The sequence below is a fragment of the Trematomus bernacchii genome, unplaced genomic scaffold (genome assembly GCF_902827165.1).
Source record: "Trematomus bernacchii unplaced genomic scaffold, fTreBer1.1, whole genome shotgun sequence".
Classification (NCBI taxonomy): domain Eukaryota; kingdom Metazoa; phylum Chordata; class Actinopteri; order Perciformes; family Nototheniidae; genus Trematomus; species Trematomus bernacchii.
Genome location: NW_022987739.1, coordinates 18,442,483 through 18,462,656, shown reverse-complemented (window position 1 = coordinate 18,462,656; position 20,174 = coordinate 18,442,483). Strand labels below are relative to the sequence as shown.

Below are 20,174 nucleotides of genomic sequence, written 5' to 3'. Positions count from 1 at the left end.
TAATCGTTTCTTTTTGCTCATGGTATGCTACAGACTGTATTTAGGAGGCAGAAAAGAGACAGAGATGTGTCATGTATGCTTTATTAACATTTATACAGTTGACAACATCAAAGAGGAGACGGAATCAGTTCATAACTCTGCATAATCAGTTTTTTACTTTGATCTACTGTTGACTAAAACTCTTGGCAAGTAGGCAAGACAATAACACCACTATTACACCTCTGAAGTAATGATACTGAACCAACAGGTATTCCTCTGGCACACCTAAACTCAATTATTTCATCATGAGTGAAATATGTACTGCCATTATATTTAACGGTAATATTATGTTGTTTATTGTCGTCTTCATTCACGGTACAGGGTTCTGCAAGAGACAATCAACATAGCATTTGGATAAGGGCAGGAATGACTAAAGCATACTGCATTCACAACTTTTGCCAATGTTGGGCAATAGTTGAGCGATTTAGAGGGCTAGTTGGTGAGCTAAAATAATTGGAGAGCTGATTGCTTACATGCCAGCCAGCAGGCCCAGCACAAGTAATTCAAACTAACTCTCTGACCTTATTTCTATTTACTCTGTGCTGTGCCATTCACTCTCCCCCTGGAATTATATAAATATACATAAATACTTACATAAATATAGCCCTCTGTTAGCTTGGGAGCTTAGCTTGGTTGCTAATGTGACAATAAGCTGACAGTTTATTTGAGGACACATTGCCTCTTGGCACCTAACTGTTTACAAACCATTCCTCTTTTGTTGAACAGTTTAAACTCTGGCAGAGGAGGTTAAATAAAAGGGCCACACAGCTCAAATGCTAAAACAGCTTTCCATATTTCGTACTCTGTTATTGCCATGAACGTAGGTCAGGCACAAATGACATGTTGCATAAATGGATTTCATCAATTAGGTTTCCCAATCAAATTACAACATGCAACGACTCTAACCATTTTAAAATGAAGTTGATTTTCACTTTTCAATATTGCACATGTTATTAAAAGAAGAACCTGTAACTTACGGATGCATCCGTGTGTCCAGTCCATACACCATTGACGCAGGTTTTGTAAGGCTCTCCCTCCATGGTGTAGTATGCCTGGCACATGTATTCAACCATATCATTATGGCTGTTATTACTTTTCCTGGTGTACTTGAGGTCTCCATCGGCAATGATTGGTGCTGTGCCACAACCTAGAACTTCTAAAAAGTATATCATACAGTTCAGGTACTGGATTGTAGAAGTGACAACCATTCTCAAACATAAATATACTCTATATTTGTATGTACTGTAGACTAAAAGATAAGCACAGGAATTACAATATATATAATGATATGTAGTTTTAGTGGGGATGATCCCTTTTTATTTTGGCCTAATACCAATATGTGAGCCTTGAGTGTGAGAGGCTGCATGTGTTTAAAAGAGTATTCATAGTGTTCAGTCATGTGACCAGAGCAGAAACCCTGGCAAACACCATAGAGCTACAGCAAGGTGTAAGCAAAAGGCTGGTTGTATCTATTTTTTAACTTCACAAAGCTCCCTGCAAAATGCTGACTTACTGATAGTGTGCATCAAGGGATCACATTGAGTGTCCTTAAGCACTTTTGACAGAGTGGCAGACCAAAGCCCTCACTGACATTGTGGGAATGCGTTCCAAAGTCTTACAATGTGCTATTACCAGTACTTTGCATAACTCTGTTTATATTACGTTCACAACATATTTATTGTTGAGTTCTTATATAACATATAGGAGACAAGCTCATGTTTGCTGGACCATGATGCCTGAGACATTCTAGTTTTCAATAGAAACATTTAAATGTTTTAAAGAATACAAATCCATGTGAGACTGCAACTTTTGAACATGCTGTCGACATGCTAACATGCTGAATTTAACCAGGCTAAATTAAGATAGTTGACCTGATACCTTTACAGCATGCTAGCATTGCAATTATCAGGATGATAACAAGATAGCATTGTTATTTAAATGAAAGCCAAAGCAAGGCTTTAGAGTGCAGTAAATCAAGAGAGGAGCTTCATTTATCATTTTCAAGTAAACAGGCGTGTGTTGAGGGGGAGAGAAAAAGCATGAAGTAGAAATTGTTCAACAGTACACATTTTGAAACTGATGAAACAGGGTCATCGAAGTAGTTATGCAATTTAAAGTCACTGAAGATGTTATTTTTTAGCTGTTAAGAGAACACGCTAAGACCATGCTAATTAAACACCCGAAGCCAATCCCTCTATAATTTTCCTTTAAGCTGTATTTGTTGTATGATTTGTTGTTTGACTTTACCTGAACAGCTCTGAATCCCATTCCAACCATTTTCTTCACAGGTAATAGTAACAATTATTTCAACGTTGTTCTTGCATGCATATCGGATGCGATCATTTAGGCTGTAACTTTCCCTTACAACGCCGATAAAGTTTGCACCGTCGATGTGAGGTTTCTTGCAGTGGACTTTCTGAAACAAAATTCAATGAATATTTGAAGTTATTCACACATCCTCCAGCTATTCAGGTTACATTAAAACATAATCAAACAAACCATTTCAAAAATGATGTCTTCAAGAAAAAAGAAAAGAAAATGCCTTTGTTGATCCCCAAAGTCAGTTGTTGAGGCAACACAAAGAAAGATAGGGACAGCTCAAATAAATAGACATGAATGAAACCACAATATGAATAGAAGTAAAAATAGAAACTATATAATAGAGTTTAAAGACAAGGTCAGAAAGTAAGGTGCCTCCCCTTTTACTCTTTAAGTGATCAATTTCTTGATGATCTACTGAACAGCAAGCCTGTTACAAATAAATCAAGTTCTTAATGTGTGTTTTAAGCATTACAAAAATACGTTTTTATTGTTCAACAGTACACATTTTGAAACTGATGAAACAGGGTCATCGAAGTAGTTATGCAATTTAAAGTCACTGAAGATGTTATTTTTTAGCTGTTAAGAGAACCACGCCTAAGACCATGCTAATTAAACACCCGAAGCCAATCCCTCTATAATTTTCCTTTAAGCTGTATTTGTTGAATGATTTGTTGTTTGACTTTACCTGAACAGCTCTGAATCCCATTCCAACCATTTTCTTCACAGGTAATAGGAACAATTATTTCAACGTTGTTCTTGCATGCATATCGAATGCGATCATTTAGGCTGTAACTTTCCCTTACAACGCCGATTTAGGTAGGGTGCAGTGGGAAAACATACATCAAGTGCCTCAAGTGTCAGATGTATCTCTGCATTTCAAAAAAGGATGGAGTACTACAAATGAGGGCTCAATATTTGTTGCATTGAGTTGTTGTGCTCTAATGTGGTCTAAATGTACTTAATGTTGTTACTATGCTTCGCATAACTAACACCCGATGTCCTCTACAAAGGACACTCAATGTTAGTCATGATGTTTATACCACCCTAAAGACTTGTGTGATCAAAGAAAAAAGCATGTGTAAGCAATTGAATTTTTTTTTTGAATGTTTGCTGCCGACGACTGTCCCATGAAGACACATGTGGGACTCCTTGTGTGCTGCACGTAACCTCTAGAATAAGAAAATGTTTTGTAAATCTCAAGTAATCGAGACATGATTGATAACCATCATCACAGCTTATGAAATATAAAAAAATAAAACAGCATTCACAGCAGTTTCATACCTTGGCATAGAGGTCTGATAGTCCACTCTCCGCCCTCTTTGCATGTAGTTACGACTGAGGTCGGTTGATGCCTAGAAATCCAGTACTTGTCTTCACAAGTACTGTCACTTGGTCACCAGGTAGAAACGTGTTTCTATAAGCAGGTTCATAGCTGGTTCCTTTCAGCCCTGGCAGTTGTAGTTTACATGTTATTGCTGTATTTGTTGAAAAATAAACACATTATCCGTCAGAACCTATATTTATTGGGAAGTGTCACCAGTACACTGCATTACTCAGTTTTTACTTACATTCACACAGAGGTTGTGGGGCTCCATTCTGCTCTTACTCCTTGCTTTGTGCATTTTGAAGATCTGGCTTCAGCGCGTCTAAATGAGGGTTTACACTGAAACTCCAGGACTTGATTTTCTATGTACTCTTGGATTTGTCCAAGCACATCACCATTTTCAATCTCGGGTGCTGTACATATTATCTCTGTTGAATAATACACAAGCAAGAATAAAGATTTCTGAAGGTCACCTATTATGCAAAATCCACTTTTTCATGCATCTTTATACATACACATGTGTCCCCTCTGCGTAAAGAGATTCTGAGAGTTTCAGGAAAAAAGATTTGCTCACTTTTTGTCCTGATCCATTTATATAAAAACCTGTCTGAAAATGAGCTGATCAGATTTCGGCCACTTTACAAGCCAATTACACAAGTTATTGGCTTGTGTAACCATTAGCCTATAACCAACCAAGGTAACACCCCCCCCCCCTTATCACCTGAATCTCCTCTAGAGCACCATTGTGTTCTTTTTAACCAAATATCTCTCAGAGGGGCGTGGGGAGTGGCTCCTTATTTTCATCTAAAGTAACAGACAGAGAATCAGCACTTTTGAAACAGGGCTGAAACAGAGGGGTTTATGGGATGCTACAATGCATGATCTGTTTGGTGTTTGGAGCCAAACACTTCAGAGACATGTTTTGTATATGACTGAGAACTATAATATATTGATGAAAAACAGTATAATAGGGGACCTTTAAGGAAAAGGCAAATGAAAAAGCCATAGTGTGGAATGCGCCTTGAACACGGAGGGGCGTGGTGGTATTAAATATTTTGCTTTTTTTACATTTTACATGGTGGTCATTATGTGCTTTTTGTTATGTTGGTGTTCTTGACAGGGTGATTAATAGTGTATGTGTGTCTGTCTACCTCTTTCCCTCTATTTTCAAATACAAATGTTTACTTTCAACAAAATATTTGTGTTTCTGCACATATCTCTGTCCTGCAGAACTATCTACATACAGAACAAAGTCCATAAGAAATTAGTGTGCTTTTGATTGAGCACCAGAGTTTGAAGTTGGTTGGAAAAAGTGTCTCGTATTTTAAATGAAGTGTGTGCCATTTGGTGCACACTTCAAGTGTTTATCCTCCAGAGACCCACCCATTCATTTTTGTCCTCTGTGGAGCACATTGGGTTTTAGTCCATTACTTTGAGCTTATACATGCCACAGCATTAAGTCCAATTGTACTCCACAGAGGACATCCTGGGCTTTTCAAACATATGACATAATGTGGGGGTGTGGCTTTGAAAAAGATAATTTCATTGTATTTCAAAATGGCGTCCATCAACACAAGCACTATTTATAGAAAGAGAAATGGTAAGTTTGTAATTTTGTAATTACCAGTGTTGTGAGTTCAATATTTTTTTATTAATTATAGTAAGGGAACATCTTAGGAGTTAGTGTAGTGAGTTTTCAGAGCAGTGTCATACTTATTTGAGCTAAAACTAACTGTTTTTAGGAATGTCCTCTGAGGAGGACATGGGGATTTGCTAACTTCTTATTTCCCCCATTTTACACAACACAAATGGAGTCCACTATGGGCCAAAACTAACACTTAGGTTTCTGTAGGGTTCATGGCAGACGGATGCAGTGGGAAAACATACATCAAGTGCCTCAAGTGTCAGATGTATCTCTGCATTTCAAAAAAGGATGGAGTTCTACAAATGAGGGCTCAATATTTGTTGCATTGAGTTGTTGTGCTCTAATGTTGTCTAAATGTACTTGTATGTTAATGTTGTTACTATGCTTCGCATAACTAACACCCGATGTCCTCTACAAAGGACACACAATAAAACAAATAAAATATATTCTGTTTAGTTTTTGTTAGTCATGATGTTTATACCACCCTAAAGACTTGTGCGATCAAAAGAAAAAAGCATGTGTAAGCAATTGAAAACAAAATAAGTAAATTCCTGACTGTTCCTGTGCTTAGCTGCATTTAGTTCATGGGACTCTTTTTTTTTAAAAGTAGCCTTTACAGTAAACAATATAGTATATAGTAAAAATCCCCCCATATAGCCAAAGTATGGAAACAAAATAACAGATATCTTATAAACATAAGGTTTACTTCACAATACCTTCACAAAGTGGATTTGGTTGCCATCCATCTCGGGTGCATGTGGCCCTGCTGGCGCCATCTTTCCTCCTGTAGCCTGTCTCACACCCGTAACGTGTCGTCTCACCCGATTTGAATGTTTGCTGCCGACGACTGTCCCATGAAGACACATGTGGGACTCCTTGTTTGCTGCACGTAACCTCTAGAATAAGAAAATGTTTTGTAAATCTCAAGTAATCGAGACATGATTGATAACCATCATCACAGCTTATGAAATATAAAAAAATAAAACAGCATTCACAGCAGTATATACCTTGGCATAGAGGTCTGATAGTCCACTCTCCGTCCTCTTTGCATGTAGTTACGACTGAAGTCGGTTGATGCCCAAAAATCCAGTACTTGTCTTCACAAGTTACTGTCACTTGGTCACCAGGTAGAAACGTGTTTCTATAAGCAGGTTCATAGCTGGTTCCTTTCAGCCCTGGCAGTTGTAGTTTACATGTTATTGCTGTATTTGTTGAAAAATAAACACATTATCCGTCAGAACCTATATTTATTGGTAAGTGTCACCAGTACACTGCATTACTCAGTTTTTACTTACGTTCACACAGAGGTGTGGGGCTCCCAACAAACATTACCCCAACACATTTTAAATGTAGTGTTTTTAAAAATAATTTAGGGAATGAAACAGAAATAAACAGAATGAAAATTTCCCTTGAATTTTCAGTTAAACTGTAAATAATAATAGTTAAAATAAAGTGAAACAAACCATTTAGAAATGAATACTAGTCTCCAATAAAGAAAAATAAGATCACCCTTTTAATGAGCAAAGATTCAGTTTTTGGGTGCTGAACATATTATCTTTGTTGCATAATACACATAAGCAAGAATACAAATGTATTTAGGAAAAGGCTAATTAAAAAGCCGTAGTGTGGATGCAGCCTGTAACAATGGGGTGTGGGAGGGCATGGTGGCATAACATCTGTTGCTGTTTTTTAACTGCAGGTTCATAGCTGGTTCCTTCCAGTGGTGGCAGATATAGTTTACATTTTATTGTTGCACTGTCCGTCACAGCACCAGTTTTCAGTGGTTTGTCTGATATAACAAGTCAATTGAAGTTACTCAGTTCACACATAGGTTCACATTAAGTCCTGGATATGGTTTTATTCATATATAGAGAAAACAGAGGGATTCATAAATAATTCCCCCTCTTGCTTACCTTCCTGTTGTAAAGACGTATCCATTTTAAGGCATAGTATAAAGAACCCAAGAAAGTAAAAATATGTCATTGTGAGGATCCAGGAATAGCTGTGCTTCTGTAATTACTTAAATCGAGTCTTTCTACACAGTGGAAAGTACAAACAATTGAATGAAACTGTCTCAGGAACACGAGTACCTCCCCCTTACAACACGCACGCACGCAGGCACACGAACACACACACGCACACACGCACACACGCACACACGCACACACACACACACACACACACACACACACACACACACACACACACACACACACACACACAACACACACACACACACACACACAACACACACACACACACACACACACGCACACACACACACACACACACACACACACACACACACACACACACACACACACACACACACACACACACACACACACACCACACACACAACACACACTCTCTCTCTCTCTCTCCCTATATATATGTTATTTGTATTATAAAACAACCCTGATATGGAAATAGTTTTTTCCACCGTATTTTGCAGTATTGGAAAAATAAGTATTTCATACATTTCAGCATGCAAACAATGATTTACGTGCAGGTTATATGAGTAAGTATAACAAATAAAATATAAAACTGTTTGTTCTCTTTCAGTTATTTAAAGAAGTCCACGAATTTGAGGACGACAGTCTGACCAGGGTTTAGAATAACTTGTCCTCCCCTTTTACCTTCTATAGGCTTATACAGTAATGATGTCTCTCTAAGGGGTCCCAACAAAGACCCATATCCCTCCAGTTCTCATAAATGTACACTGGCTTCCTGTCTGTGGAATAATATATTTCAAAATTACAACTTTTGGAGTATAAAGCACTGAATTGTGCAGATTACAGTAGCATGAACTGTTCTACAAATGTTGTCAATCTCTTTCCTCTGGTTTATCATTAACATGTTTGTCCAGCAAGCTCATGTCACTTCCAGTTAGCTCAATCGTTTACTGGCAGAGAGCAGGGTCATCACACCTTCAAAACATCGAACCGATCTCAATGTACCAAAGGGTATTCGTTTGACAGAGAGGGGCAGTGGTATAAAGTTACTAAGTAGATTTACTAAAGTACTGTACTTTAGTACAATTTTGAGGTATTTCTGCTTTACTTGAGTATTTCAATGTTTTGCTACTTCTTACATCCACTGCTCTACAATTCAGAGGTATATTGTATACTTTGACTCAACTACATTTATTTAATACCTTCAGTTACTTTGCAGATATGGATTAATGATGTGAAATATAATTCACACTTAAATCAGACTTTAGTTACACCTGGAGTACATTCACAAGCTACCCTGCAGTATACAGAAATAATTAAAACTAGCTGCACCTTTACCAGCTTTGATAAACACTTTAATACATCAATAATTATAGTCAAATCATATAATATATATTATTCTGAAAAGGGCCAGTTTGCATAATAAGTACTTTTTTGATGGTACTTCTACTTTTACTCAAGTACAAGATCTGAGTACTTCTCCCACATCTGCACAGGGGGCATTTGAAATAAAAAAACTGTTTGCAAGCAAGGTACATACTTTGAAATACTTATAATACTAGAAAGTATTGTCATCATCTACTCAATGACATTCTTAGAGTTGGAAAATAAAGATGGTAATCAGGAGTATTTACATATTTTCTCATAATACATATACAGTAAGGAAGGAAACAGACTGATTGAACGTGTATTTTTTATATATATGCTCAATTTTTGTGCTTTTATTTAGCATTCAAATGGTATTCAGCCAAATCAGGCCAGTCACTTTGAGTGAAATAACCCCTTCACTGGCAAGTGGGCAGGAGCATCACACCATCAACACATCTCATGTTCAATGTTCAATGTGCCGACAGGTCTTCCTCCTTCTTCTTTTGAAGTTTCAGGTTCCATATCTTCTCTTTTTTATGGTGCTTATGTTGTATATCTTATTATACTACAGAAATTATGTCAACTTATAACATTATATAACAGTGTTTATGATCAGTATATATTAACAGTATATTGCAGTATATACTCACTGTATACCAGTACACATGTATAGTATATACAAGTATAAATGTACAGTATATAACAGTAGATTACGTGTATGGTGAAGACATGGCTTCAGTTAAGGTTTAATATGATCATAATGGTAACGTGTACCTCCAGCAGGTAAAGTGTACTTCTTGAAACTCCTTACCAGGACCATGATGTGTTACAGGCAGCAAGCCTAGTTTTTAATGAACATTACTCTTACTTTCAAAATGAACAAATTCCAACTATAAAATATGTATTTGTCTATTTGTTGGGCAAATGTAGCTCGGTAGATAGAAAATAGTTCCTACATGAAACTGCTCACAACCATGACTGCGGATTATTTTGATTTCTGGAAATCAACACTGCTTTTAAATTCTACATCTAAAACGTATCTATTTGAGGCTATGAGCAACACAAGCCGAGTGGCATCGAGTGCCATTATATTCAAGAAGAAGCAGACATCTCTACGGCACACCAAAACAATACAGACTGATAAAGTGCATTACAGGAGCGAAGAGAAATATGTATTTCTGTTTTCTGGGGAACTGCTGCTTAAAAACTGTTGAAGAAGCATTCATGGAAAATTATCTTTATGTTTAAGGAAAATCATTATTAGGAAACTTGGCCCAGTTTGGTTATTTATTGTGCTTTATTAATATTTTGGATATCATCTTTTTCCTCTTCATGAAAGATAAAGAGTTCCTCTGAAAAATAGAGGGAGAAATCTGACCAAGTCAACATATTTGTTTTATTAGAATGACCACACAGAGCACTGGGTTACACACACTTGATTAGGAAAGAACTGGTCGAACTCTTTACTTTGGTTAATCATGTACATGTTTGTCCAGCTAGTTCATGGTCATCACATCCAGTTGACTAAAAAGCTTTAGTGGCAAGTAGGAAGGAGCATTACACCATCATTACATTTCTGACGCATGTTCAATGCGCCGTCATGTCTTCCCCTGGTACACCTGAACCCGACTATATCATCATGTTCTAAATACAATTTATTGTCTGCACTATGTCTGAAGCCAATATTATGTGTAGTCATGTCTTGGCGATTCACAGTGCAGGGTTCTGCAAGAGAAAATGGATACACAGCATATTGTTAATACTTAAAAGTCATTCAGAGGGGCGGGCATATTGTTAATGGCAAATGACTATAATGCCTAATTCATACGTACTACAAATATATTTAGGTCTTGAAAACTATAGTCCAAAATGTAATCAGTATATTTTTCTGTTTCAATACTCACCATTCAAAGCCTTACTAGCTAGCATACTGGTAAACAGACAGGAAGTTATATTGCCTTATACCAAAAACCTCACAGAATAAAAATATGCAAATGAAATTGTAACTTACTGAGGCATCTCATCTGTCCAATCCATTCACCATTGGTGCAGGTTTTGTGAGGACCACCCTGCATTTTGTAGTAATTCTGACAGATGTATTTAACCTTGGCTCCGTTCCTGTACTCGTGTCCAACAGTTCCCTCAATGTCTCCATTTTCAAGGGGTGTTGGTTTTCCACAACCCGAAGAAGCTAAAAGCATTTGGGTAATGACAAAGAGAGTATTGGCATAAGCAGGTTGCAATTATTAAATGATCTCTTACATGTACTGTTAAGTTGCACACAAATAAACAAGGAGTGAGAGCACAGAGTAAGAATGTAAATAAAATGAATTAGAGGATATTGCAGTATCCTGTCATGGATGCATGGACTGCCCTGAGCCCAAAATGCAATCATTTATCTTTTAAAAAAATGTTACATTTTTCTCTTGGCCTGAAAAGCTGGCTCTCTTGTTGGCACAAGGCACAAGGTGAACTGGCACAGGACAAAGGGAGACGAGGACTATATACAAGAGGTAATGGGACACAGGTGGCAACAATCAAGGGAGGGGCTGACAATCACATGGGGAGGAAGACACACAAGGGCAGGAGAGCTCTGAAACCAGAGGGAAAGGTAAGTACCAAAATTAAACAGGAAGTGCAATGACAGGACTAGACAGGTGAACAAAGAGACTTGACAAAACATGAAACAAATAACATGAACCTGATGAACTACCTTAATATGACATGAATACATTAGCAGACATGACGGGATGTTACAAAAACGTTACTTTATGACAGCACATTTATTCTTATTTGAGGTAAAACAGATGCTTTTCCACCTTTCGATGTTTAATTACTGTAATATATGTTTCTGTACAATTATTATACTATTCATGAAGCAACAAAATCAAGCAACATCTAATTATGCAAAAATGCTAAAAGAAGGTGAAAAATGTAAAGGGAATGTTAACTTACTGAGGCATCTCATCTGTCCAATCCATTCACCATTGATGCAGGTTTTGTAGGGCTCTCCCTCCATGATGTAGTGATTCTGACAGATGTATTTAACCCTGTCTCCGTTCCTGTACTGGTATAGAACCTCAATGTCTCCATCTGCAAGGGGTGGTAGTGTCCCACAACCCAAAGAAGCTAGAAGCATTTGGGTAATGACAAAGAGAGTATTGGCATAAGCAGGTTGCAATTATTACATGATCTCTTACATGTACTGTTAAGTTGCACAAACATAAACAAGGCTTGAGAGCACAGAGTAAGAATTGAAATACAATGAATAAGAGGATAATGCAGTATCCTGTCATGGATGCATGGACTGCCCTCAGCCCAAAATGCAATCATTTGTGACATATCTTTTAAAAGAATGTCACATCTAGTCAGTCTTTTCCCCCCATTCAAAGTATCTCTTTTAAAAGGCAATATTTAAGATAGGCTTTATTTACCTACACATACAGTACTTTGGACTGTGCTTATCTCTGACAAGTTCAAATCTAATATAACGTATGACACACATTGTTCTCCGTTTATCTACGAGTCAAATCTACGACTCAAATCTACGAAGATGAGGATTTCTGATATGGATTTTGTTAAACAACAGAATAGTAATAGTCTCATTTATAGAAATATAATTTTAAAACAATGATTACAACCCCTACACACATGCATTATTTCCACTGTATCTATCTTATCTTATCTTACAGTCTTTTTCAGCTTTAGCTCGTCATTGCTCTAAATCCCACTTACAATAAGTAAAAAGCATATTCAGTCACTATGGACTTGTTTTTCATTATAACACAATAAAGAGACCAAATAAGGCAATTGTAATTCATTTTCTTTTTAATCAATATGGCAAATGTATAAAAGTTGTTTAATACATAAATGATTGATTCAGTCATTCCATTTCCAACAAGTGTATATAATAATACATGCATGATGTATTAAGATGATATATGAGTATGAGTAATGCACACTTAAAAATCACTTCCTTACTGATGAACAGATGCCAAAAAGACCATAGATTATTTTTAGGGGGGGTCCATTTGATTGGCATTTCTTTGGACCACCAACAAAACCAGCATCACTGTTGTTGAGCGGGAGCTGTGGGAGGGAATACATGTGTTCAGTATCTTCTAACCTTTCTCTAACCATAACCAAGAGAAACTAGAACCTAATCCTAACCATAACAAAGTTTGAGACGCTTTTTTATTTGCGATCTATAAACATAAATCAGTGCATCTTCTGCTTCACATCTTAATGATAATAATACATTGGAAACTAATTGTAGCATTTCTTAAGGAATTATTTTTCAGTTTAAATCATATGCCATTAATAAAGTTGTATGAACTTGAATTGAAAACAAAAGAAGTAAATTCCTGACTGTTCCTGTGCTTAGCTGCACTTAGTTCATGGGACTCTTTTTAAAAAATAAATAAAACAGCATTCACAGCAGTATCATACCTTGGCATAGAGGTCTTATAGTCCACTCTCCGTCCTCTTTGCATGTAGTTACTACTGAGGCCTGTTGATGCCTAGAAATCCAGTACTTGTCTCCACAATTTACTGTCACTTCGTCACCAGGTAGAAACGTGTTTCTATAAGCAGGTTCATAGCTGGTTCCTTTCAGCCCTGGCAGTTGTAGTTTACATGTTATTGCTGTATTTGTTGAAAAATAAACATATTATCCGTCAGAACCTATATTTATTGGGAAGTGTCACCAGTACACTGCATTACTCAGTTTTTACTTACGTTCACACAGAGGTGTGGGGCTCCATTCTGCTCTTACTCCTTGCTCTGTGCATTTTGAAGATCTGGCTTCAGCGCGTCTAAATGAGGGTTTACACTGAAACTCCAGGACTTGATTTTCTTTGTACTCTTGGATTTGTCCAAGCACATCACCATTTTCAATCTCGGGTGCTGTACATATTATCTCTGTTGAATAATACACAAGCAAGAATAAAGATTTCTGAAAGGTCACCTATTATGCAAAATCCACTTTTTCATGCATCTTATACATACACATGTGTCCCCTCTGTGTAAAGAGATTCTGAGAGTTTCAGGAAAAAAGATTTGCTCACTTTTTGTCCTGATCCATTTATATAAAAACCTGTCTGAAAATGAGCTGATCAGATTTCGGCCACTTTACAACCCAATTACACAAGTTATTGGCTTGTGTAACCATTAGCCTGCTACAATGCATGATCTGTTTGGTGTTTGGAGCCAAACACTTCAGAGACATGTTTTGTATATGACTGAGAACTATAATATATTGATGAAAAACAGTATAATAGGGGACCTTTAAGGAAAAGGCAAATGAAAAAGCCATAGTGTGGAATGCGCCTTGAACAACTGGAGGGGCGTGGTGGTATTAAATATTTTGCTTTTTTTACATTTTACATGGTGGTCATTATGTGCTTTTTGTTATGTTGGTGTTCTTGACAGGGTGATTAATAGTGTATGTGTGTCTGTCTACCTCTTTCCCTCTATTTTCAAATACAAATGTTTACTTTCAACAACATATTTGTGTTTCTGCACATATCTCTGTCCTGCAGAACTATCTACATACAGAACAAAGTCCATAAGAAATTAGTATGCTTTTGATTGAGCACCAGAGTTTGAAGTTGGTTGGAAAAAGTGTCTCGTATTTTAAATGAAGTGTGTGCCATTTGGTGCACACTTCAAGTGTTTATCCTCCAGAGACCCACCCTCCCTCCTCTGTGGAGCACATTGGGTTTTGGTCCATTACTTTGAGCTTATACATGCCACAGCATTAAGTCCAATTGTACTCCACAGAGGACATCCTGGGCTTTTCAAACATATGACATAATGTGGGGGTATGGCTTTGAAAAAGATAATTTCATTGTATTTCAAAATGGCGTCCATCAACACAAGCACTATTTATAGAAAGAGAAATGGTAAGTTTGTAATTTTGTAATTACCAGTGTTGTGAGTTCAATATTTTTAAATAATTATAGTAAGGGAACATCTTAGGAGTTAGTGTAGTGAGTTTTCAGAGCAGTGTCATACTTATTTGACCTAAAACTAACTGTTTTTAGGAATGTCCTCTGAGGAGGACATGGGGATTTGCTAACTTTTTATTTCCCCCATTTTACACAACACAAATGGAGTCCACTATGGGCCAAAACTAACACTTAGGTTTCTGTAGGGTTCATGGCAGACGGATGCAGTGGGAAAACATACATCAAGTGCCTCAAGTGTCAGATGTATCTCTGCATTTCAAAAAAGGATGGAGTTCTACAAATGAGGGCTCAATATTTGTTGCATTGAGTTGTTGTGCTCTAATGTTGTCTAAATGTACTTGTATGTTAATGTTGTTCCTATATGCTTCGCATAACTAACACCCGGTGTCCTCTACAAAGGACACACAATAAAACAAAAATATATTTGTTTAGTTTTTGTTAGTCATGATGTTTATACCACCCTAAAGACTTGTGCGATCAAAAGAAAAAAGCATGTGTAAGCAATTGAAAACAAAAGAAGTAAATTCCTGACTGTTCCTGTGCTTAGCTGCATTTAGTTCATGGGACTCTTTTTTTTAAAAGTAGCCTTTACAGTAAACAATATAGTATATAGTAAAAACTCCCCCCCAATAGCCAAATATGGAAACAAAATAACAGATATCTTATAAACATAAGGTTTACTTCACAATACCTTCACAAAGTGGATTTGGTTGCCATCCATCTCGGGTGCATGTGGCCCTGCTGGCGCCATCTTTCCTCCTGTAGCCTGTCTCACACCCGTAACGTGTCGTCTCACCCGATTTGAATGTTTGCTGCCAACGACTGTCCCATGAAGACACATGTGGGACTCCTTGTTTGCTGCACGTAACCTCTAGAATAAGAAAATGTTTTGTAAATCTCAAGTAATCGAGACATGATTGATAACCATCATCACAGCTTATAAAATATAAAAAAATAAAACAGCATTCACAGCAGTTTCATACCTTGGCATAGAGGTCTGATAGTCCACTCTCCGTCCTCTTTGCATGTAGTTACGACTGAGGTCGGTTGATACCCAAAAATCCAGTACTTGTCTTCACAATTTACTGTCACTTGGTCACCAGGTAGAAACGTGTTTCTAGAAGCAGGTTCATAGCTGGTTCCTTTCAGCCCTGGCAGTTGTAGTTTACATGTTATTGCTGTATTTGTTGAAAAATAAACACATTATCCGTCAGAACCTATATTTATTGGGAAGTGTCACCAGTACACTGCATTACTCAGTTAATACTTACGTTCACACAGAGGTGTGGGGCTCCATTCTGCTCTTACTCCTTGCTCTGTGCATTTTGAAGATCTGGCTTCAGCGCGTCTAAATGAGGGTTTACACTGAAACTCCAGGACTTGATTTTCTATGTACTCTTGGATTTGTCCAAGCACATCACCATTTTCAATCTCGGGTGCTGTACATATTATCTCTGTTGAATAATACACAAGCAAGAATAAAGATTTCTGAAAGGTCACCTATTATGCAAAATCCACTTTTTCATGCATCTTATACATACACATGTGTCCCCTCTGTGTAAAGAGATTCTGAGAGTTTCAGGAAAAAAGATTTGCTCACTTTTTGTCCTGATCCATTTATATAAAAACCTGTCTGAAAATGAGCTGATCAGATTTCGGCCACTTTACAAGCCAATTACACAAGTTATTGGCTTGTGTAACCATTAGCCTATAACCAACCAAGGTAACCCCCCCCCTTATCACCTGAATCTCCTCTAGAGCACCATTGTGTTCTTTTTAACCAAATATCTCTCAGAGGGGCGTGGGGAGTGGCTCCTTATTTTCATCTAAAGTAACAGACAGAGAATCAGCACTTTTGAAACAGGGCTGAAACAGAGGGGTTTATGGGATGCTACAATGCATGATCTGTTTGGTGTTTGGAGCCAAACACTTCAGAGACATGTTTTGTATATGACTGAGAACTATAATATATTGATGAAAATCAGTATAATAGGGGACCTTTAAGGAAAAGGCAAATGAAAAAGCCATAGTGTGGAATGTGCCTTGAACAACTGGAGGGGTGTGGTGGTATTAAATATTTTGCTTTTTTTACATTTTACATGGTGGTCATTATGTGCTTTTTGCAACCTGGTCTCACCAGAATGCGTGACTCCACCACGACTCCTTAACACCGCATTGCGTGATGGAGTCACGAACTTTGCTACATTTACGTGTCTGCACCACGCAACCCCAATGTAAAGTGAATGAGGCTCCTTTATCGTGGTGCACACACGCATTTCTACAACGTCCAGCAGTGAGCTTTTATTCTATAAAACGTTTTTAAAATCTACTTTATAGCTTGTAGTAACTCACGAGAGGCTTCTTTTATTTTATTTGTATTCATAATAATTTTTATTTTTCGTCAGAATGTATTATGGTGCATTATTTACCAATGTTTGTTCTCAAAAAACAGTGCATTGTGTGTAATACAACTGTGATTTTTATTAAATGAGTTCGTTTTTAAGGAAGGCCAGAGCTTCAGCTGTGTCAAATAGATTGTTCCCTTTAGTTAACGTTATTTAAAAGATAATTATATTCCTATTTGATCATTTCCCCTTTATTGTATTACGGACGCAGAGAGTAATGTGAGCGTCCATTCCCATTGGATAACGGAGGATTTTACACCCGGAAGTAAGTATTCTCCTTACTGTCGATTGATTTTACAGTGATATCTGCACTACTCATCAACTCAAAAACACCAGATTATCGTTGTTAATTACACAACATTGATTGGTTTAAATTGTGTATAATGCTTTTGTAATTTTCCCCTTCGATTCGGAGAAACAAATATTTGTTCAGAGTTTAGGATGGCCGAAGACACTACACTACCCAGAATCCTCAGCTATTGTTCCGCTTTGCCTCAAGCTCTGTGATTGGTTGACCTCCAACTGCATTGATTATGAAAAAAACGTTTCGTAAAAGATCAAATCATACTTTATTCAGCAGTGCTTGCTTTACTCTTTGAAAGTCATCACATGAATGCATTGTAATGAATGGTTTGGCTGCATTAAACATTACACATCTGTCGTAGTTCTTTATTTATCTACAGAGATCGGGCCTCAGAATAGACCGGAAACTATTCTTTTACCGTTCTATTTTAATTTCACAATAAAGTTCGTTGTAATAATTTGTTTTGATATTATTGTTTTTTATTAACTACTAGACCGCTGGGTCATGTTAAGACCATCTTTTCTGTGTTGCTGTGGGTTTTTTACATCGCTTTTGTGTTACAAATATCAAAACAATAACAGAATATATCCGTCGTAAACAGTGGCGGCTCCAGAGTATTTTTGTTGGGTAATCTATGGTAGGGCTAACCCATACAGTGGTGGGGCTCAAGTCAGTATTTGCAATGTAATTACATACACACTATATCGCCCCCCTTGACAGTGAAACGCCACGCGTGAGGTTTAGATTATTTCCCTGTCTCAATCCAAATTGAACTGTATGAAATAAAAAGGCACATTTGTCTTGTAGTAAATAAAAAGGGCGACCTGGAGCCAATCCTGCAATTTCCCCACAGGTGAAAGAGTTGACATGCTGAAAACCCAACCCCTGCAGGGGGGGGGGTCTGGGGGGATTCTCCCCCAGGAGATTTTTTGAAATACTAAAACATAAAATACACATTCTGGTACTCTCTTGAGAAGAAAAATAAATAAATCTATTACTACACATTTAAAAAAATGAATGCCATTTTAGTGTTTTGTTACTTTGTTCTGAAAGCTGAACCTGCTGCTCCTCACAGAGAGAAGAGGGAAGAGGCTGTGTGAATTACTTTACATTGTGGATAAGGGTGCATAGCCCCCATTGTTCTGTGTGTCAAAATGAAAGACAGCCCACACACCTATCAATCATCAAACCGTGGGGTCTTATTTCATTACGTGTTGATTTCTATCAACACGTAATGTTGTATCGATGTATATAGAGATGTACTCAGTGGCAGCCGGCCCATAGGGGCGCTAGGGGCGCCGCCCCCCCTCTTCCCACATTAAAAATAAAAATAATAAAAAAATAAAAAAATATATATTTAAAAAATATATTTTTTATTTTTATTTTTATTTTTAATAAACAAGGTAAATATAATATAATTGGTATCAGTCAAATGTATAATCTACCATAAAATCTCGTTTAAAATTGTGTTACGATGTCTAAAGTTACTGATAAGTCACATGTTTCCTGCCTGGCCTTGCCCGTGTATCATTACTCCCTCTCGTCTGGGCGCTATGCACAGCGCCCAGACGAGAGTGCAGCAAGTGCAGCAGAAGCCAACTGTTGCTATCTTTAAACTATGCCGCCGAAACATAATTTCAGCCAATCAGCGTCGTCAAATCTGATGGTCACAGGGCTCCTACGTGAGCGCCCGGTGCAGTCTGTGAGTTGTTTGGACTCGTATCCAAGGAGACAAAACATGAAGCTGTCATACACTCTGGAAGCTACCATTAGCAGCTAATGAAAACTCAGTTTTTGACATAAAAATGGAATTATGGATCATCAATCATTTGTGACAGACACATTGGATTAACCTTCAGCTGCGTTTTTCTCGTTTTTGATCAGAATTGTTATTCTGCAAAAGGTGAGCATATCTCCGTGTTTTGCTACCTAAAGCTACGTTGTGTGATGTCTGTATTTGCTTCCCCTGTCGCGAGTTCTGATCGCTCAGTGATGATACTTATATTTCTAGAATCTGGAATCTCAGCTTGTTAGCACAGTTTATGCTGTAGAAACTATGTCCAGGACAAGGTGTTTGGAAGTTTTGGAAGATTCATAGCTAACCACACTGAAGTTATGGAGGTATTGATCAGTCTTCTCATATTTTTAAGCCTCAAATTGTCCTCCCCCCCCTCCCCCCTCTAACATCACCAGAAGTCATCATTTAGGGGGTCTTTTCTCAAAAAAATGCCCCCTAGTATTGTTTGATCACCATTTCCACAGCCCCACCTAAAATATTTTCCGCCAGCCGCCACTGGATGTACTACAGCAAAAGTATTCTCCGTCGGGATTTCCTGCAACAACACCACGCCGTTATCGTGATTCTGATTGGCCAGAAGACATTATCAAAGATGTTATTGAGAAGACGATCACTACGTGACAAAAGTTTTCAAAACCGTTTCTAGTCTTCGGTATTTCCAGACAAGTGGCTACTGAAATCAATCTTACTAACTGCTGTCTGTGCAATTTACTCCGCGCGAGTTGGCGGACTTTATTTTGCTAACTTTAACATCATTTTTCATGGTGGGGCTAAGGTGGGGCTAAGCCATTTCTTGGTATGGCTGTAGCCTACCCCAGCCATACCCTGGCACCGCCACTGGTCGTAAACTAAACCAGAAACAGCAGTATATTTTATTTTGTTAACACTGTAAACTTGACAGCTTTGTAACCCGCACCTCCTACTGGTTGAAGCACGTTATTACACGTTTAGAGTAATTGCAATGCAGGTAGATTGTGTTGCTTTTTAATGACTGTTTTAAAATGCCTTTTTCTTAATGTCTTTCATTTTTGTAAAGCACTTTTGA

The 20,174-nt window shown here is 37.6% G+C and overlaps 1 protein-coding gene and 1 long non-coding RNA gene across 3 annotated transcripts in view; both read right to left on the bottom strand.

Annotated features, from left to right (window-relative positions):
* The window catches only part of LOC117495081 (complement factor H-like), a 45,391-nt gene extending 25,440 nt beyond the window's left edge, over positions 1–19,951 (bottom strand). Inside the window, exons 1-7 of the mRNA XM_034146146.1 lie at positions 19,943–19,951; positions 15,894–16,122; positions 15,606–15,800; positions 15,314–15,493; positions 13,391–13,573; positions 13,103–13,297; positions 3,467–3,530 (exon numbers count right to left, since the gene is read on the bottom strand). Of these exons, the coding sequence (XP_034002037.1) occupies positions 3,467–3,530; positions 13,103–13,297; positions 13,391–13,573; positions 15,314–15,493; positions 15,606–15,800; positions 15,894–16,122; positions 19,943–19,951 (1,055 nt within the window). The remainder of the gene's footprint in view (positions 1–3,466; positions 3,531–13,102; positions 13,298–13,390; positions 13,574–15,313; positions 15,494–15,605; positions 15,801–15,893; positions 16,123–19,942) is intronic.
* Positions 3,747–7,357, bottom strand: LOC117495582. Of its 2 annotated transcripts, none has more exons than XR_004557190.1 (5): positions 7,244–7,357; positions 6,338–6,532; positions 6,047–6,226; positions 3,930–4,113; positions 3,747–3,836 (listed from the first exon to the last, which is right to left on the bottom strand). It is a non-coding gene; the product is annotated as an uncharacterized LOC117495582 (long non-coding RNA). The 2 variants fall into 2 exon arrangements; XR_004557191.1 differs by lacking the exon at positions 7,244–7,357 and adding an exon at positions 6,626–6,649.
* Positions 19,952–20,174: the final 223 nt, after the last annotated feature.